The sequence below is a fragment of the Rissa tridactyla genome, chromosome 3 (assembly GCF_028500815.1).
Source record: "Rissa tridactyla isolate bRisTri1 chromosome 3, bRisTri1.patW.cur.20221130, whole genome shotgun sequence".
In the NCBI taxonomy this organism is placed as follows: Eukaryota; Metazoa; Chordata; class Aves; order Charadriiformes; family Laridae; genus Rissa; species Rissa tridactyla.
In genome coordinates, this window is record NC_071468.1 from 53,790,907 (window position 1) to 53,812,524 (window position 21,618).

Sequence of the window (21,618 nt, forward strand, 5' to 3'; positions counted from 1 at the left end):
CACAGCATGAAAAGATTTAAATCAAATGATAGCACATCCCTGTACTCCAGGGTCATTGAGCTTTTTTTTTTTTGTGAACTTTGAAAACAAACAAAACCTCCACCTTTTTGGCAAATTAAAATGGTATACCTTGGTATTTCTTGCCAGATTAGGAGATTGACCTCCTGTGCTTTGATAGAACTATTTAGTAGATGTCCATTTGTTATATCCACAAGAGTAATTTTCTTATGGCTGTTCCATCATGGCATGTTAAAGTTCATATAAAAGCACATTTCCTTATAAATGTTATGAAAATTCTGACTTCATAGACAAAAAAATACTTCAAATAATACAAATTACATACTTTATACACTTTAAATACAGAAGATCATCTTGCTAACGGTTATGCTAGAAATTCAAAATGCAGTTGTTTTTATATAGCAAATGCCTGCCCAGTATTTAGATATAGAATTAAAAATTCGTGGCTGAAAAGCTTACAGCTGAAGCAAATTTTTATGGCTGAGATTAGAGTTTTTATTGGATGGGGAGTCCAATTCCCACTGGCTTTCAAAAAAAAAAACCAACAAAACCCTCAAAAAACCAAAACCAACTAGATCCAGGTAATACTTCTCCTTCCTGCAAGATAAGGCCACTTAGTTAACTGAGAATAGAAGACAAGGTATAAAATAATAGAGCATAAAATAGTATACAGGCAGACTGAGTCAAAAGGTTGTGCTTGGGTACTTATCCTTGGAGTGTGTCAAATTGATAAATTATGCATCAAAAACATAATGGCACTATATCCTTTTAGGTAGGTGAGTCTAATGCCATTGCTTAGAAGTAAAGTAGGAAGAGACCTCAATATGTTATTTGAATGAGATTTTAATCCACAGATACTGAGTTAGTGCTGTAGAATTTAAGATGGTCTGTCAATTATTTATGATAAATTCTGAAATCAAAATATGATTTTCATGGTCTTTCCACTATTTGGATTGAGTACTCATCAAAAAATCTACTAAATTAATCAGCTTTTCGTTGGTCAGTTTTAGTATCTGGAGAGATGAGTATCCTTTACCAAGTAATAAATACATAAATAAGGCCTCCTTCTTGTAGCAAATGATTTTAAAGATGTGTATTTAATTATCGCATGTATTATTAATGGATTTTATCACGCTTTTCTCAGACTAAGCTGTTAGAGAAGCTAGAAAACTTCTCATCACAATCAAGAAAATCTTAAGGAAAACTCCATTTTCAAGCTGGGCTGAAATATTGGAAGTCCCATAATTTTAACTTGGGAAACTGGATGCTTACTCTGGGTGTGGGTTAATGCAGCCTCTAGAATCTTTTCCTTGGGTGTGCTGCTTTGGCAGTCTGTCATGTTATATCTCCACTAGACTATCACCCTGTTTTCAGTTTCACCCTTTTTAATAAAAGTGTTAATAAGTACATCTAAGACAACTTGTTTGTTTTGTTTCTCTGCAAAGAGAGCAGAATTAAAGATGCAATTAAAGACAGAAAGACCACGAGGTGCCTCGTGGCTTGTGGATTTCCATTGTGATTACTCACAAGCAAGTCCTGGTATCTTGTATCTGAAGAGGGAAAACCAGGAGGAAAGGCAGCTAACAGTCTTAGAAGGAGGTGTCCCCAGTGAACTCTTCATAGAGTGTCAATCAATGGGAACACTGGATTTACTCACCAGTAATAACTAGGAAGGAATAACCTTACCATGAAATTCCTGCCTGGCATGAAAGCCAGATTTCATCCGTACTCCCTGCTGCCTCCCTCATTCTGTCAGTTAGTTAGGATTAAGACCTTCATGTTCTGGCCAGTCCCATAAGTGGAATTTAAGTCTCAGTCTCTTGTACAGTAAATTTCTTAATGGCTTCATGCCTGACATGGATGCCATGCTGCTACTTCCCTGCATACTTCCCTTTGACATCTAATCTCTTTTAGATATACTCCAAGTATGAGATACTTCTTTGGATTTTTGTGTTCTTGAGTACATTTGAAATATTCTGCTCTAAGGATTGGGCGCTTCTGGGAAGTTCAATGAAATTAAAACACACAACTTATATTCAGGTCCAAAACATTATAAAATCACGCTTGATTCATAAAGCTGAAAGCCATGAGTTATCCAAACAAGACCAGGCTTTGGGTAACCTGGTCTAGTGGGAGGTGTCCGTGCCCATGGCAGGGGGGTTGGAACTAGATGATCTTTAAGGTCCCTTCCAACTCTAACCGTTCCATGAAAAATAGGAGCGGTGAAAAAAACACCACCAAAGCACAGTCCTTTCCTAATATGTCATGGTAGTGCAACAGTGCCTGTTGCCAAGACTACATAATCTCGTCTGGAATCCTAACAAATTTTATCCTTGAGATTTAAGTTCTTGTCTCATACACCATTTTCTGAAGAAGGCCACAGTCTATCTGTGCTTATCTAATATAGAACTCTGTCATTGAATATGGCAAATGTTGCCATACATTCCCAAGACAAACTTTAGTCTTAAAGAAAGAAATGAAGAAAAAGTCAAACCAGTGCAGTGCCTTGGCTCTAAGCTCTAGGAGCTCTGCAAAGCCTTTTATGTGATTCATAATCTGCATTGCAATCACCACTGTAACAGATAACTAACTGGTAATTTGGGCAATCATATTTGTAACTTTTGTCTTTTCCTGCCACTTGTTTCTCCTTATTATAAGAGCTTGATTTGTCCATCTGTCTTGATGAATTCTTGGTCCTTTGGGGTACTATATCACTCGAGTGATTTGGCTTCTGGCAGAGGTTATCAGTGAGGCTGTGCTGGAAGATCTCTCCTTAGTGAAACCCTGGTGTTGGGTTCAATTGATAGTGACCCTCAGTGTATGACCGACCTTGCTGGAGCTGTGTCTTTGTATTGTGAATGCTGACCTGCTGTAGAAGGAAGAGGGCAGCTCTCCCTCCCGGTCTGATCAGATTGACGCCAGGTATTTTGCAAGGCAGGAGAAAATACCACAGTGCTTTTGAACAAGTGAATGTTTTTGTGTTCCTGCCTGAAGCGGCCTGTCTTGAGTGAAACCAGGATGTACTGATTTGCTGTAACCACCTATTGACCTCTGCGTCTTTTACATCTGAGTCGCACAAGGGAACACTACTCTTTTTATCTTTTTGTTGTTGCCTGTTGTTGTGAGTCACGTAAGATATATGTATGCTCTGTGTGTAAACAACCTGGTTCATTCACTCTTAAGATTCTTGCTGCTGTTTATTTTTCCATTTTTCTTCTAGAAAAAAAAATCTTTTCTCCTTTCTTTAGTTTGTATTCCAAAGTCAAACTGTGCTTAGGACAGTTTTCTTGCGTTTTTTGCACATCTCATGCATGAAGCAATTTCTTCACAGTGTCTTTGCACGTACTTAAATTTGTTTTGCAGATCAAAGTCTGAAAGACTTTATCTTTTCTGAAATTGAGCTTTAGAGGTGTGTGTAAGATCATCTCCAAGTTGATCAGATATTTTTCCTCCCAGGGGCAATGGAATAATTTTTTTTTTTCCTTTTTCCTTACTTAGTTTTGTTTTCATTGATTCCGCTGGTTCACTTGATTGCAGTAGCCTAACATTCAGTTACTTCTGGATTTATACTTGATTAAAAGTGGTGGTTTTTTAATTGATTCTTTACAGTACTAAGTTTTTTAGATGCACAATTCTGACATAAGTTTTATAATCCCTGCATTAAGTGTCTTGCTAAATGATGAGGCTCTTAAACCTGGATTTGCAGGGCGTGCGGTTCAGAACCCACTCCTAAAAACAGTTGCTGGCAAATGCGATCATAGTTGTGTGTCAGAGGCTGCTGTGCTGACCTTCCTTTTTCTGCCGTTGATGAAAATGCTTTTCTGTTGATGGTCCTTGCATTTTGCACACTGCCATTAGTAACCTTACCAACGGCTATAAAGTGCTGTTACCTCGCTATATTATTTTTAGCGGTTTTATGTTGTTATTTAAGACATGTCACAGTGTTAGGTTGATAGTTGGACTTGATGATCTGAAAGGTCCCTTCCAAACTGGATGATTCTATGATTCTATGTCAGTAAATGCACCAAATTGCTCTAATACCAAAAGGTAACGAGAAGTTCCACTGCACATGATCCTCTGCAGCCAGTGCCTTGAATCCATCAGCAGTACATTGCTTTCCTGTGTCTTAAATTCCCTTGTGTGGATCTTAGTATCTACAAGAGCGTTGTGGAAGTGCACGTACGATCCAACATTGGCATGTCTACAGAACTACTGTCTTTACATGTACAGGCTACAATAAATGTATGTCAACATAGAGCTTATTTCAGTTACTGTATTTTATTTTTCTTCTACAAATGCAGAATTTCTTAAATACTGCAATGTGCTTTCATGAGAAAGGGACACGGAAAAGGCTGTTATTCAGTACAATTTTCAAAGCTTTTTTATTGGAAGCATTGCTCCAACTTTGTGTGTGTATATATATTTGATTACCTTTTGTAGAATTCTGCAAAATGGTACCTATCCACCTCAGAAAGCATTTACATTTGCATCTAATAGTATTGAAAGATCTAGAATGTATGATTTTTTGATGACAACAAAAAATTGGGATGCAGGTTATCTAAGTATGAAACCTGAGAATAATTATAAAATTAATGTGTATATTTAGATACAGTCCTGGAGTTACGAAGTCTCATTATAATCCAGCCTGACACCCATTTTCATTTTATGTGCACTAGCACTTCTAAAGTGGATTTAAATGCTGTTTTCTTCCTGGTTTGCAAGGGTTGTTTGGTTTTGTTTTTTTTTTCCCTGCAAGAGCAGTAGAAAGAAGCCTTAGTGTGTATGGGAATCAGGATCCACACTTCGTCTTTCAGGAGAAGAGAGATTCTTAAATGGAGATTCTAGTTAAATCTCTTGCAGGATGATTTTGCTTTCTTACTCTGTGTGGGTTTTTTTCCTTCTGTAAGTGGTTAATTTAAAAAAGAACAGTATGTGAACATGACTTTAGATACTGTTGCATTAATAATTGGGCTTTTTGCTTCTATAAGAAGCAGAATAAATTCAGACAGTTTGTGCTTACCCAGTTGTGCAGTAAAGCTGGTCTAGTTCTGCTGCCTTTGTTTGGAAAACTTTTCTCAGTTTATTTTGCAAGCACTTCTGCAGTTTGTGTAATATGCCCACAAAAAACATATGTACAGGCAGCAAAGCACATATAAAATAAGCAAAAATCCTGCTACTGCCAGTATTTTTTTTTTTCCCTCCAGAGATTTTTCTTAAAATCCTGACTCATAGTGGGTGTATCAGTATAATACGCTAGGTGAGAATTAATTTAGAGACAGTTTTGTCGTTGGTGACTTTATTGGTACTTCGTAGTTGGGTGAAATAAAAAGAAAGTAAAAGCAGCATGCGATACCCAACATGGTCAGAGGAAAAACATTTGTAATGGGCTTTGCAGTTGATGGATTGATGGTTTGGTTTTAATTACACATTTTCTGACTTGCTGGCAACTATTACTGAAGCTCTTTTTGGCGGTTGAGTAATGTGTGGTTGTACGGAAAGCATTAATAGTAGTTTAAATAGGCCTTCACATGCACACAGGGTTTCCAGTGGGAATGGTTTGAAGTGATTTCCTAGTAGCCACCCTTGGAGTGTCGGGTTTCCCGCGGGCGGGCGAGTGAGCAAAGGCTCATGTGAAAACAATCTGCCTGCGCCAAGTCTGCCCTCATGAGCGGCAGCGGGTGCCTGTAGGCTTTGTGGAGCACTGGTTGCTTTTACAGCTACAAAACCTGTTCAGGGACTAAATAGCTGCCTTTCCTTTCAGGAGGAAGGAAAGAAGGGCGAGTAAGAGGTTTTGGTCCCGGGTTTCTGCAGCCTTAGGGATGGCAGTGGTTTTCCAGCAGGGAGGCCTCCAGGAAGGGGGAGTGTGCTTGGCGTCAGAGCAGCACCAGGGCTGCTGGAAGGGAGGATGCTGATTACAATAATAAACAAATGCCGGCGATAGATTACCGCCCGGCTGTCAGGGCAGACAGGACCAAAGGAGAAGATCCCTAGCAAAGGCTTCAGAGGTTGAAGCAGGATCCTTTGCTGGAGATTATTTTTTTTGTGCCTAAACAAAGGAAATGACTTTTTAGATTTCTTTTCGTGGGCCTTGCCTGTTTGGCGGTGCGGTATCCCCTGGGCAAAGTGAAGTGGGAAGAGGGCTGGAGGTGGCTTGGTTACTGCCATAGCAACACCAGCCCGCTGGTGGCCAGCTGCGAGGAAGGCAGGGAGAGGAGAGGTCGCCTCCTGTCCGGTCACACTGCTGTGTTTCCTAGGCTGAAGTGTGCCTCATCGCATTTCAACTTCTCTGAAAAGCTGGCTTTTGGTGGTTCCTATAAACAGAAATTTCTCTGGAGACTTTTTTTTCTTCTTCTTTTTTTTTCTTTGTATTTTTTTTTCCCCTTGAATGGAGCAACGCGGAAGGACTTGCTCCTCGTCCCCACCCTCTGCAACTACCACACAACAGCAGAGTATACTTGCTCGGGGTAATTGAGACCAAACATTGAGCTTGAGGTCTGCAAGAAGCACTTGGAGCCTGCAGGCCATTGCCAAGGTGAGCTGGAGGCAGTCCGGGCCAGGCGTGGAGACAAGGAGATCCCCACAGCGCCATGGGGCCAGGCTAACCCTGCAAGGAGCATCGCCCGGCATCAGCGGCTCACCACCAGATGCCCAGCCTGTGGGAAGGAGCGGGGACAGGGAGGCTGCAACAATGGTGCTGCGTGAACTGCCCCAGGGGGAACACAGCCCAGGAGAGGGGGATGCGCAGGAGATCTCGGAGAGTTTTGAGAGAGCATAGGTGCAAAAAGAGAGAAACCTTTTGAAGGCTATAGACCTGGCTTGGAGGACGTACCATGTAGGCTTCAGGAGACACTTAACGATGATTGGCCTGAACTTCAGCTTACGTGAGCTGCTGACAAAATTTGAAAAGGTACGATAAGCACAGTTTTTTATACTTACACCTTTGGAAAAGGTTATGCCTTTGAAAAATACACAATAAAAAGGGCAATATGTTATGTTGATTAACATCAGTATAACAAAGGTTGATGTTAATCTTAGGAGGTTTTCTGTGTTACTGTTAAGGTCCTCATGTGACCCCCGTGGCCTCTCAAATATGGAAGTATACTGCTTCTTCCCATCCGCATTTCAGGTCCTACATGATTAATTTTAGAGCATGTACTCTGACTGTGGTCATCTTTTTTTTTTTTTTTTTTTGGACTTTGCTAAGTCAAGAGCATAAGGGGACTTTCCAGGATCCCTATGACCTTATTTTGCTATTGACATAAAGGAAGTGCTCGGCAGTTTGCTCTTAAATTTAGTTGCATGTTATCTTAGTCAAATTGGAAGATCTCATGATGGCTTTTATAAGTAGAATTAATTCCAATGAATGCGCCACTTTCCCATCGTTTCATCTGCTCTTCTTTTATTCTAGCTAGTTACTCTTTCTATTACCAGGATATTTGGTAACAGTAATGCTTAGAGGCTTGGCTCTGCAGTGATTGCATTGATTAGTGGGAGACACGAGGCTGTTCAAAACCAGATTGTTTTCATCTAATTTGTCAGCACTTCCAATGAAACCTGGATCAGATGTTTGTACCCATTGTTAGCTTGTCTTTGCATACTGTATTTTCTTTTTTTTTTTTTTAAATTACATTTCTCCATCCAAACTTCCCGTGCCCTGCAAGACCAGAGTCTGTACATTATAAAAAATATAAATACTGCGGTCACAAAGTAGGAGAGCAGATTGTAAAACCTGGTTTTCTATCCTAAATCTCTAAACTTCCGTATGTTTGTTTTTTTAAATACAAATCAGCACTGGTCACTACAACAGTAATATAATGGGTATTAGTAAATGAGCCAAAAAGTCTCAGTCTTGTGTTTGTATAATGATTTTGGTGAATTTCAAAATCACAATAAGCCTGGGTCCTCAGAAGACTGTTGTAAACTGGTTTGGATTTGTTGGTCTGTTAAAACTCTTGTATTTTTATTTCCCTACAGAAGCAAACTTTGGAGCTAATGAGACATACTGTTTAGTATGCCACCAGCATGATTTCTTCCAAAAGTAGTAATAGTAACAGCAAAAGCATTTGTGACATGATTTCTTCAGTGTGTAGATCACTTGCTCCTCTCCTGCCCCCAGTCTGTCAGCTGGGCTTCACTCTTCTCTTGTGATTGCTGCTGGTGCCTGTAAAGATTAGGACACATGTTGGACTCTTTGTGGTGCTTCATGACATGGTTAAGACAGAAGTTTTGAAACCAATGTTTCTAACGTTTTTTGAACAATACAAGCCCTGGCATTTGCAAATTCCGGGCTCTCCCCTGTGATTTTGAATAGTCCAGTGTCTTATTTCCTCTCAAAGGAATTGTTCGTAGCAATTCTCAACAAAAACAAAACTTCCAGGTCTCACATCTCTGCTGTATTTTATAGCTTGAAGCTTACTGTGTCGTTTTGTTGTCTACTGTGCTGAAATTTGTAACACGATGTAGGAGGATGCTTTGGTGCTGGAGAATAAAGTTGACATTAGTTGGTGAACTTCAACCACAAATTCTAATCTGTGCTTATTTAGCAAGTTTCCTTTTTCTTTTTTTTTTTTGGAGCAAGTTCCTCTCCTCCTTCCCCTGCTTCATCTCTCCCTCTCGTGAATCCCCACACACCCATCCTGTTCTTCCTAACTGAGAAGCTTGCTGCCAGGAGAAACAGCATTATGAGAGTGATCCTGGCTTGCATGCTACTTTGAGCTTTCTAGATTCATTAATATATGTTGCAAGGAGAGAATTATGAGAGCTGTTAATGTGGTCGTAATGCAGAAGCCAGATGGCATTTGCAGAAGCTTGCACGGCACTCCCTTCCTATGCAAAAGCAGAGTCACATTACACTGGAGTGGGCAGGGCTGCCGTGGCTTTGTTCAGTCGCAATTATGTGACTGCTGGAATTAGTATTAATGGATTTGTGATGCCTGCCCCTCAGATGTTGAGTCGATGCCATGTGATGGAGCCACAGAAGCTGTGGAAGGCAGGCTGGCTTTCTCAGCCATCCTAAGTGCATCATCATTCTTGTGATGAAATGAATCCTTACCCATATCATATGTCACCTGTTAAGGTACTATCCATTAAATTTAAGTGCAAGTCAAGACAGCTTTTTGGAATCTCGAAGTGTCAGTGCAAGGCTTTTGGTAGTACAAGCACTTGAAAATTCGATGTGAAAAATATCCCAAAGTGGTTTTTCCTCAAAAAAGTTGTTTTTCTTCCTGAAATATCTGAGAGCTTAAGTAGTAATTAAATTTCTGTCATATCTAAAGCCAATTGCTTTGATCTTATACTATAGTCCCAGTGGCTGTAGTGATACCCAGTGTGGTCTGTGTGTGACACTTTAGAGAGGTTTAATGTCTGTCTTTATACACACTTCTGCCACTGGTGGATTTATTATAATGGCAATTTTGCCCAAGGGTTTTGCACGTGTACTGCTTTTCTGAATGTGCATTCATTATAAACTGATTGCTTAACAGCAACTGCCACTGCAGGCCTCCGAAACAGCAAATGGGACGATCCTTTCTAAAGATATCACTGTCCTCTGACACCAGAGGAGACACTCCCTGGATAAGTACCTAGATTCTTCAGACTTCTCTTTTTTTTTTAACTGTCTCTTTTTACAGCAGCATTCCTCTCTCCCTGCTCCCCCTAGCATTTGTAAGGGAGAGAGCAATAAAAATCCTGTTTCCCTTTCACAATGGCCACTTTCATATGCCTGTATCATGCGCTAATTCTTCCTCCCTCCTTAAGAGTCATCAAAAAGTGAAAAGCTCTGAGTGAAGCAGAGGCTAAAGGGAACATCTGACACAGCAGTGTTCCCAGAGGCAGTTGGCAGCAGCAGGTAAAATGTTTCTGGTTCAATATAGACTAAACAATCTGCTATTTAAAAAAAAAAAAAAAAAAAAAATTAAAAATCCATTCCTTTGCTACCTGCTGTGAGACCTCAAAGAAAGGTGTTCTGGCTGATGCCTGTGGCTTTACAGTTATGTCATTAGGTTGGCACTGACGTTTTTGTTCCAGCTGCTCAAGCTGGAAGAGTTTTCTACAGACATGTTGGTGAGCAGTCATCCATCACCTTTATTCCTGACCTCTGAAAGAGGCAAGTGCAGCATTTCTGTAACTATACCATCGCTGACTTGAACTTTGTCAGTGAAGGCAATGGACAGTCATTTTTGTGGGACTTGCAATTCCCTGTACCTGCACCAAGTCTGCTGTCCTGTTCCAGTCACAGGCATGGTTTGTACTGAGTGGAAGTACAAAACTGTCCTAGCAAAATAGTCTGGGGTAACCTTTGCTGGGGAAAATGAAGTTCTTTAAGCCATTTTGCATCCATGAGGAGTCAACCTCAGTCCTACTAACTCCTCCTAAGATCTGCATGTGGTTCAAAAGCCACAATGGTTTGCCTGTTGTGTGGCTTGTACCTGGGGATTAAAATTATGTAGAAATCTGTGTGCCAACACAAAATGCTGCCAGTCTTGTGGCACAGCATCAGCATTGGACCTGCACGTCCATTTCTTACAAGCCATGAGTAGTTTGTGTGCCATAACTTGCCATCCCTGCTCTGTGGTCTGATCTTTATAGAAATTCAGTGGAATTCTTTTTCCTAATAAACACAAAAATAGTTAAAAGTTGGGGTGTAATACAGAATTTCACTGTATATAGTGGGTTTAAAAACAATGGAGTAAAATGTTGGTAAGTCCTATGTGTAACTGTTTTAAAAAACCCCGTGAAGTTATGATTTGGTGTAGAATGCTATTGACCTTTTTTTCATAAGAGACTAAGATGAGTTTTGTGTCATGTCATATATAGTAAAAACTTGATTAAGGGATCTTGATAATAGAATCTGTAATGTTATAGGAACATCTGTTTATTTACCTTACAGAAAAGAATAACTTCCCTGTTTTAGATCTTTGTGTTATAAAGCTGAAGTACGCTAGAATTCTTAATGGAGAGAATGGAATAGAGTAACATTTTGCATGTTATGAAATGCATTGTTTCTTCCACTTTAATTTTGGTGTGGAAATGTGGAGGTTTTTTTCCATCAGTCATGTTTTTATCTTCAACAGAAGGGTTTGGGCCCTTTAAAGAGGAAAATATTTTGCCTTTGTTAATGGCAACGTACCAATGAAGATGGTATAAACAAAAAAAATCTGAAAAAAACATGAGTGGAAGTGAATATGCTGACAGCTTCGGGGGTTGCAGAGTGAATTAGAGGCCCTGTGGACTCATTCAAAAAGAAGGCACTAGAATACCCATCATCATGGGAGTGCTATTGGTTTGGGGTTTTGGGGTCTTTTTAAAGGACCTTTTTTGTCTTCATAAGGACAATTTTGTCTACTGTTGTAACTGTTTAAAATATCCTTGCAGTCTGTAAGGAGGAAAAAAGGAAAAAGCAGTTTGATAGCTGATTGACCTTGGAGTTGGAGTCACAAAGTTTGGTTCCATTAAAATCTTTTTCATATATTTTCTTTTATCCTGGGCAAGGCACTCTAGTCTGCCTTGGGCTGTTCCAGTAGCAACTCCAACTGGAGTCAGCTACGTCTTTGGGTCCTTTTCAGAACTGCCATCTATAGCGTTATTAGTGTCACATACCATATTTATACACTCTTTAAAGACACGTGCTCTTCAATTGTGATTATATGATGATTTAGTATTTTATTTAATTGAAGCTTAAGCAAGAAGTAGGCTTCTTATTATGGAGATAAGCTTTAAAATCAGATCTAAGCTAAGATGAAGGCTTGAATCCTGCAGGTAAATCATCTGCCATGAGAGGGGTAAAGAGTGAAAAAAGCAAAGAAGTCTAAGGTTCAGAATGGAGATAAGGGGATTTTGAAAGCACCAGACCAAAGTGGAAAAGACAGGCAGCGGTTTGATCTTAATTCTTAAAAGGAATTTAAGGAAAGTGCTAATCTTCTAATAGCCTGGCTAGGGTGAAGCAGATATATAAATGTCAACCTAGTTATTTCTTCTCTTTTCTATCTTTCAAAACTTTGAAACCTGCACCTTGATTTATATATAGGATGAATTCTTTCCTAGAAGACCTTTCTTTTAATTTAGGACCTGCAAGCACTTGGGCATGGAAACAGATCTGTGGACCTCGTACCAATCCAGTTTAACAGATATGTGCACATAAATATTTGCAAAATTAGCAAAATATGGCATCTCTATAGTAATACCTCCAAAAATTAAGTTGATAAAGCTATATAGCTACAGTTTAAGACCTATGAATTTCTGCTGGCAAAAAATCCTTCTCTGTTTGCAGTGTTCTTCCTTTCTTCCTTTCTTCCTTTCTTCCTTTCTTCCTTTCTTCCTTTCTTCCTTTCTTCCTTTCTTCCTTTCTTCCTTTCTTCCTTTCTTCCTTTCTTCCTTTCTTCCTTTCTTCCTTTCTTCCTTTCTTCCTTTCTTCCTTTCTTCCTTTCTTCCTTTCTTCCTTTCTTCCTTTCCTTTCGTTTTGCATGCACTAGGAGAGCACTCTGGTCCACATCCCCTTTGCATTGGGCTAGGAACGACAGTGTTTCATGACTGTAACACCCTCCCCCCACCCCCTTTATATTGCAAAAGGAACAGAAATTTTTTTCCCCCCTCTTCTCCTGCACCCTCCAGTATGTTGGCTCTGTGACTGGATATGGGAGCTTCCTTGTGATAATAGGGAAATGTTTATAATTGCTTTTAAAGTACTGAAAAATGGAAATTGGATTAACTCTTATTAGACTTAATCCTAGTTGGGGCCTGAGCAGGGATAATCAACTTTTTTCATTCCTTTTTGTCACTTAGAGGACAATGGAGAAGAATATGGAGAATCAGTGACTGAGAAAAAGGCAGGAGAAAGAGAAATAATACATCAGGAGGAACATGAATTGGGATGTGTACAGAATGGATAGGGTTCTTTTTCCCCACTTTGCAATAAGAAATTCTAAGGAAGGGTAACCACAACACGTTTACAAATCTCATAAGAATTTGAAAGATTACAATAACACAGTCAGTAAAGGAGATTGCTGCAATTGGTACCAATTGATAATAATCCTGGGACGAGATGGGAGCCCATCATCCTTGTTAGCCTTCCAATAGAGGACAATACTTAAATAAAAATCTTCAAGATCTTTTATATCATTATTGGGGGATAACTAACTTAATGTGTCTACCTGTTGCCATTAGCCATCTTTCAAATCCCACCTTCCTGCTGCATTTCTTTGTGTGCATGTTGATGTGGGACATGTATTTGGATTTCTCTCTCTCTTTTTTGAGGGCTGTGATGCACTGGCATTCCTTAACTCTAATATCAGTCCTGTCAGTTTATCCATCAGCTGGCAGTGCTTTTTTTCCTGGAAAATAAATCAGAAAAGAGAAAGGGAAGTTAATTAGCAAAGTTGATTCTTTGAACTGAGCTGTCACAACATGGCCATGACGGATGGAACTCAAGAATGGGAACAGCAGATTTACTGTGCTTTAATCAATGTAATATGACTGGCAAACACAAGAATCAAGCCCATTTTGAAGGAAACATTTTTAAATATGCATGCTTAAGTATCCTTTCAAATGTTCTCAATAGATTCAGAATGAATATTTGATTACAGAATGGAAGATCAGAGATCATTTTGTTTTCAACAAATTTTTCTTTTGTAACCTTAAGGAGGCATAGAAATGGATTTGACATGGCCAGACTTCTGTAGCACAGATTAGTGTGCAATTAAAATTGTAACTGCTGTATGTGGTTTTATCTCCTGGTGTTTGGACCCGAGCTGGTTTTCACTGGGTCCGCTTGCACATTGGAGGCATAAGGACAGGAGCTGCAAATGTTTTCAGATAAGCATCTGATTTAACTGATGACTATGCTGTCTTATTTGGGTTTGTTGATTATCAGACTCTTCCGTTTCCCTTTTTCATTTTAAAGGCCTTGCTTGTATCTATTTTCAGAATGGTGATTTTTATCAGGATAGTTTAAAGACAGCAACAGTGTCTTTTTATCTGTTTTAAAGTAGTGAGACTCAGGGCAAAGAATAGGTAGTTGTCCAAGGTCACACAGTGGTTCATCTAGAGAGCCAGAGCTTCACATGATGCTCCCCTCCCTCTCTTGCCCCCTGCCCCTTTTCCCTTTCTGCCTCTCCTCCCCCCACTTCTCCAACTGTATCCTTACCTCTTTTTGCTTTCTCCCCTACCTGAAGAAAGCTTTCATGCGGTCTCAGACTCTTAGCTACTTTTCCACTGTTTCCACCTATCAACTGTTGATGTGCAAACAGCCATTCTAAGATGCAGGACGACATCTTGAGGATGGGGAGGTACAAGAGGCCCCTCCTTTCCTGCTCCTGGGAACAAATGGAGATTACTGAGGAGTCTGGAAGCATAAAAACCTTTAAGGGATTTCAGTTATTGAATTTATTCCTTTGCAAAAGAAGTTTGTTTACATCTACATCAAGTTCCTGTCTCAATCTTTTCTGATTAATCTGTTTAAAACAGCCAGTAAACCACCTGGCTCTCCACGTGTTTACATTGATCTAGTAGTGTATAGATAGACGTATGGGTGCTAGAAAGCATTGGTGGTGATGCAGGAAGTTTTGTTTGCTCTTATAATGTGTTTTAAAAATAATAATGTGCTTCGTTAGACGAAGACAACATATGTAATGTGTTTCCTTAGGCAGAAGGTAGATCAGAGAATAAATTAAATTTAATTTCTAAGGGGAGGAGAAATGAGTAAGCTGAATTGAAATCACAAGCACTTCTTTTTCTTTTCAGTATTCACTATGAAATTTGGATTATAATACATCCTGCTGTTTTATGTCTACCTCTCCATATATTGCAGGCAATGTTGTGCAGTTGTTTAATTGTAAAAATGGGCTTGTGGTAACTGTAGTAGTTTAGCTGTAGTTTAAGGATGTAGGTTTTAGTTAAAAGCTTTCATTGCATATGACTGTGTAGAGTTTGAATTTCACTGGGATGTGTGAAGTTTCTGCAATGTTTTATTTCAAAAAGGAAAGAGACAATTTCTGCAATTTCTGAGCAGGAAATGATTTCTAGGGCGTTTGAAAATGCTGCACTGTGTGAAATGCGTGGGAGAACAGTAGACCTACTAGTTACCTTCAATGCTGCAAAAACATGCAGAGAACTTAGTGTTTATAGTTCTACATCCTGTTTCGCAGTCAAGGATGACCTTCAAACTCCTCACACTTAAGAAATCTAGACCTTTTATAATGATGTTAATAGGGTTGCAGGTTTTCCCCTCTGCATCTCTTTTCGGAGTCACCCAAGAAAGTCAGACTATGTACTCTGTCCTAGTGCTTCGGAGAAGTAATGAGAGTAAGCTCTTCCTTCCTTTATTTAGAGAACTAAGATGTTTGGACTTTCTTGCTGATATTTCAGGACATCCAAGCTGAGATTGATGCCCACAATGACATCTTTAAAAGCATTGATGGAAACAGACAGAAGATGGTGAAAGCCTTGGGAAACTCTGAGGAAGCTGCCCTGCTCCAACACCGGCTTGATGACATGAACCAGCGCTGGAATGACCTGAAGGCGAAGTCAGCTAATATCAGGTAAGTAATAAAAACCTCCAGACATGAATGGGTCACAGTTGCTATCTCCTAAAAGGCTTGAGAAATATGACGACGGCATTGCAGTGAAATTGCCATTTTCTTCTGTAAAGGACCCCTGAGTAAAAATATAAAAACTTGGTGCACTTGCTCACCATATACGCTTAACTACTTGTTCTTCTCTCTGCAATCTTTTTGCCAATCTATACAGAAATCTGCAGAAAGTATGTTGAATCTTTCCTTATTGTAAATTGATAGCAATGTCAATGAATTAATTCTGTGAACCTACAGTTACTGTGAGGAGGAATCAGGGGTTTGTTGTTGGGTTTTTTTTTACCACTGAAATGAAAAAATTTATAGGACTTGCATCTTAAGTATCTTGGTCCATACTGGTAGTAAATTTTTTTTAATTGATGCTTATTCAATTAAGAAATGTTTTAAAATACATATTAATCAAGAAATGCATTTTAAAATTTTACATTTTGCTACCCTACCAGTGCCAAGCTCACTGACTGTTGAAGTGGAGTCATTGTTAAAATTTTTGCCATCTCATTTTGGATGTAGGTATTACCATATTCATTAATATGAATACAATTCCACATTTAAATGAATTACATAGAAAAGAATTTCCAGAGCTTTTAGTTGCAAGTTCTTGCTTGTTGAATAAAGGAAACTGTTCTTTAATAGAACAGAACAATGTGAAGCATTCATATGAATTTTCCGAAGGCCAGAAAAATTACTTGAGCTTGGAATTCAGGCATAGGAGTTTGAAAGAGTGAGATAGAGGGGAAAATGCGACATTTACTTTTCATCTTCATTTATCCCATCAATAACCTGCTAAACAGTTAAGTGAAATGGGTAAATCAGCTCCATGAAAGCCCACAGGCAGAGCTTGAACCAGAGGAACCAAGCAGTTTGGTGTGGGGGCTTGCAGAGACCGGCCCCACCATGCAATTACTTTAATGCAAGAGCTATTAAACTTGGGCTATTATGAGCTCTACTCACAAATAAGTCAATGTGAGAGGAAGACAAAAACATGCTCATAAGACAATAACTTAGCAACTGTGGAGTTCTAGCAAGAACAATTCAGTTGCTTGGCCTTTCCTGGTGTTGATCATAGTTTGGGGGAAATTGATGGCCAAAAAAAAGGACCATCAAGCCATTTACCCTGGCCAGTTCTGAGTTCCAATGCAGCAATACAGAGACAGTGATTGTGCAGTGCATGCTCAAAAAAGTGGGAGTACCAGCTCTTCTGAATACGGACCCATCTTTTCACTCTGCATAGATATGTCACATGCATCCCACTGGGCAGCATTAATGTTTGCAATGTTTGTGTTACTCTGCTGGTACCTGCAATGCTGCAGAGCTGCATGTCACTGATCTACAAGTAGAAGATAGGCAGGGAAGAGAATACTGAAGCAAATATGAGAGAAGTAAATTAACCTTTCAAATCTCAGTCGCCACTGAAAGGAGCGTAGCATTTCTGAGTTCAGGTATTTTGCCCTGTTCTTTGATTGCAGTTTACTTTTCTAACTCATGCAGGAGTGATGAAAGCCTTTATAGGGAAATAACAAAGCATAGAACTGATATGAAGTCAGTGTGTTGATGTAGCTGTTTGTCTTCAACTTTTGTTTTCTTGCTGTACCTTATTTCAAGGATGAATTGGAAAGCAAAACTGTATGGATGAGTCTTGTGAGAACAGCATATAACCGTGTTAGATGCCAGGACTGATGATTGGAAAATCTGATTGTTTTGTTATGGGGTTTAGCTTTTGGGATAGTGCTTCTAAATTAAGGTTTCTCTGAGTTTTTAGAATATTTTCAGCTACATGTACATTTTGATTATGTTGATTTTTAGTTGCTGAAGGTACTGCTCTCCCTTAAGGACAGTATGAGTTTTTCTTTCTTCATTCCTCAGAGCTGACGATGCTAGTCACTGCATTGACTTTACTTCCCTGCTGCTGTAACTGAAGGGAGTTCCAAAGTGAAAAAGCAGCACTCTTGTGACCTATTTTTGAATACATGGAAACCACTTAAACCTGTACTTGTACTGACCTATGACATCACCTGAGAAGACTATACCTCTCCTTGAAATTACTTGTAGAATTATACATGCTTCTTTCTTTTTCTCTCTTTATTATCTTATTCCCAGGAAGAAAACAAAGCTGCAGATTTGTGCAGGTCTGCCTTTTAAAGCCAAATGTTTAGGAAAGATTTTTTTTTCTTCTGGGGCAGGAGGTACAAGGGTGTCAGTGTTTGGAGGAGGGTGGAGGTAAAAGTATGGGAGAAACAGAAAAGGTTTCTCTATATTTAGACCACCCACCAATCTTTTTTATTCCATATGTTCCCTTGTTGCTCAGCAGGAAAAGTGTTACCTCCGTAGCAGAAGCAAAAGCTGAGGAGGTCTCCAGCTGTGAAGAGAGCCTCTCAGGGTCAACAGAAGGGGAGTTATGTCAGAGTTGCTATTCCTCTGGATGATTTTATTCAGCCTGGGTGGAGGGGGGTGCTCTCAGTCTGGTCAGCTGAGTTGGGAGCATCTGTGTTTTTCGGGTTCATCCAGGATTCCCTTAGGAGTCCTTCTGAATACGAGGTGCTTGATGCTGGGGAATATTGTTGCTCCAACCACTGCTCAAAGCCAGTCATCTATAACTGAGCTGTATTTTTATCAGAGTAGATTCTTAAGCCACCGCTTGACCTGGTGAATCCCTGGAGATTGCCAGTTCATTTGTCACAGGAGCACAAACACCTGAAGCTTTGTTTGCAGGTTGTGTATTGGTAGAAGTACCGATTGCAAAACAAAGGCCAGAAATCCTGTCTTTGAAAGCAAAGAAGCCCAAGAAACATTTCAGAACTTCATCATAGTTTATCGTCTCTCTTTGATAATGTCTGTATGACAAATGTAAATGTGATACTAAAAGTTTACACTGAAATGCACGTTGGAGCATGCCTTTGTTCCCTTGCTCCTGTGCAGCATTTGCTTTGAATGGGGTTTACTGAATGCATGTGTCTCCGCTCCCAAGGAGAATTGAATGCTTGTGTCTACTCTTCAGCTGTTGCTGCTGCTGCATCTCGCTTTTGTTTTCAGTATTACTTCTGATAAGATTGGAAGGGAAAAATCCAGGCTGATGTGATATGGTTTCCCCTGTGTATTTCTTTTCCCCCTAACGTCTTTCTGACCTTTCTCTCTTGAGGTTAGCTCGCTCTGTGTTCAGAGAAGAATTTTAAAGTCCCTGTCGGTGTAGTCCATTTCCTCCCCACTCCTTACTGCTCTACACCCACAAGTTTAGTTTGCACTGGGCTTTGAAACCATGTGCTAGTGATATTTCGCTACTGTCATTAATCTGTCATGCACATGGGTAATCATTAGTGGTAAATTACAATGCATTTAATCTAGTATCATATGCCACTTCATTTGCGTTAATATCAAATCAGTTTTTTCACTTAATATTATTGCACTGTATGTTAAATTAACAGTGAGTCATCCTTAAATTGTCCTTTAACTCTAGTTGCAGTTTTTTTTCCCACCCTTACAAAACTCCAATTCATTTTGTGTACAAAATAATAATTAGAGCAGAATCTTGAAGCCTCAGAGAATGCCAGTTTTTAGAGGTAAGAGCTGCTTAAATGTGCTAGATACACTAATAAATCACAATGAATAGAGATTTCACTATCAAATCTACAGAAAGCCATAGATCTGAACATTTTAATTGTGTTTGCTTCTAGAAATTCATGAAGATACTTTATTTTTGTAACAATCTGTGAGTCTAACAGCAAAACTGTAAATTCAAATGCGGGCTGCCTTGGCTTAGATGAGAGGGCAATGTCTCTCCTCTGTCTGTTTAATAGGAAGTGTAACTCTGTTTTGACTTACGGAAAGGAGGGCTGGTTCTCAGTACCTAGCACCTGAGGGTTACGTATATGCAATGCTTTGCAGCTTGGTGTTTCTGAGGGCATTTCTGATCAGATGTCAAGCTAGTTGTGAAAAGGAGAAGGTACACATTGTACGTGGACCACCCTGTGCTATTGGGAGCGTGCCCTTGTGTGTGGCTGAGGGCTTCAGGTGCCAACTATAGTGAATGCTCCAGCTGTGAAGCAGGTACCTTGTGCACTAACTTGCTGGAGAGTTAATATTGGAATAACAATACAACAGGAAGAACAAGCTGGTTGCCTTGAAAATAGTTCTGGTTAGCGAGTATTAAAGAACTAAAACGAGACCAGGAGAGAGCTGAGACAGTACGTTTCACTCAGGAGCTGCTGGTCTGCAAACCAAGGGCGGCAGGATGCTCTTCCCTGGTACGCATATAACTGCAAATGCGATAGCTCGCTTGTAATTCACTGCAGAGCGGGATGCTGGCTCAGCTGTTTAGGCCTGGGCTATGAGCAGCTGGCTTGAATTCAGTGTGGAGAGAATGGTATCAGTGAGAGCAATAAGGGACAATAGAAACCGTGATGCACAAAACTATAGGCAGTAAAATGTCGCTTCTAGCAAGTAGTTACACTTTTTCTTTTTCCCCAAGTAGTTACCTAAGTGTTTTCCTGAATGGAGTGAAGGAGAATAGGTTCCTTTTCCTAAAGCTAGTTAGTTTGTCCTTTTCAGAAATGCAATATTTTTTTTTCCTTTATATCTTCCTCGCCTCATACACTTACTGACTGCTTTTTGGGTTTTTGCTTATAAATTGTTGTTTACTGGTATAAAATAAGTACATGCTGATCTCAAATGAATCCATAACACAGGATGACTGCCGTAAAAGAAGGGCAGCTGTCGAAGATTTCCCTGCAGCTGTGTAGGCACTGCAGGGAGAAGCCATCAAGTCAAGGTATTTTTGAAAATGATAGAAAAGGATGTTGTGGAATCTGGGGGGTTTGTCAGTTAAACTGAGGGACAGATTCACTGTGTTAATTATCTAGTAGCTCACCATCGACTAAAGATGATGTATTAAATAACCCGTGTCGCTGATATTTTCAGCAGCACAGGCAATTTACTGTTGATCACTGCTGGGAGAACTTGTTGCTTTCACTGCTGGAGTCAAGGTCCCGGCATGAGAGAGTTCGGTTTTGCAGTGCTTTAGCTCACAGAATGACGCTTGTACTTCATGCGCTGCGGTGGTGGAGTCACAACAAAATACAGCATTTCTTTATGTTGCTTACATGTGCAGTGTTCAAGGTTTTGGATAAGTTAAAGCATCAGCTACGTCTTTGTGTTTCCCCATTTTCCCTCTGCTTATTTTGATTTGTTGTGCAAAATGTTTTGAAGTAGAGGGTTTTTTTAACACAGAGTTGCTTTTCAGTTAAACACTTGAAACATTCCTGTCTCAATGATGGAGCAATTTTTTTTTATTTATTGCACTCCCCTGCTGGTTTTGCTATTCAGGGCTTTAAAGATGCTTTAATGTTGTTTCACAGGGCTCACTTGGAGGCCAGTGCAGAGAAATGGAACAGACTGCTGACGTCCCTGGAAGAGTTAATCAAATGGCTGAATGCGAAAGATGAAGAACTAAAAAAGCAAATGCCCATTGGAGGGGATGTTCCAACCTTACAGCAACAGTATGACCACTGCAAAGTAAGTTGCTTAGGCTTTATAGATAAATATGCTACTGCAAATAACAGAACGAAGAAAATTTGAGTACAGGAGAAATTATGAACTAGTGCCTAATCTCTAGAAAATAGCTATAGGTCTCCACCCTTTTTGCTTTGCTTCCCCACCTTGCCCAGTAAAGCACAACTGTGGTACTCTCTATGAAATTTTATCTAAAGGATTTCTGATACATGTGTTCAGTCCAAACACATTTTTTAATGTTTACTGATGGTTTTTGGATTCCTAACAGGTAGTACTGCTATTCTGCTGTTTTACTCTAAGTCAAATCAAGTAAGACACACAAAAATAAGAACTGAACAAGAATTGTGAAAGCATTGTTGAATGTAAATTCAGTAAAATTATGTGAGTGGCTTTCTACGTGTTACTAAATTGACCAGTAATAGCAGCCCCCCACCCCATGCAGATTTATACTGCAAAGATGACTCAAAACCATTTCTGAGAGCTAAAACTTACCTATGCCTTGTACTGTTGTAAC

The 21,618-nt window shown here is 39.6% G+C and overlaps 1 protein-coding gene across 9 annotated transcripts in view; it reads left to right on the top strand.

Annotated features, from left to right (window-relative positions):
* The window catches only part of UTRN (utrophin), a 416,848-nt gene that overhangs the window by 265,262 nt on the left and 129,968 nt on the right, over nucleotides 1–21,618 (top strand). For 7 of the 9 annotated variants that reach the window (XM_054195259.1, XM_054195260.1, XM_054195261.1 and 4 more), the window contains 2 exons: nucleotides 15,379–15,551; nucleotides 20,951–21,107. In XM_054195259.1, coding sequence (XP_054051234.1) covers nucleotides 15,379–15,551; nucleotides 20,951–21,107 — 330 coding nt within the window. Of the gene's footprint in view, nucleotides 1–6,248; nucleotides 6,926–15,378; nucleotides 15,552–20,950; nucleotides 21,108–21,618 lie in introns of those variants that run through there. The other 2 variants (XM_054195266.1, XM_054195265.1) reach the window with 2 other exon arrangements.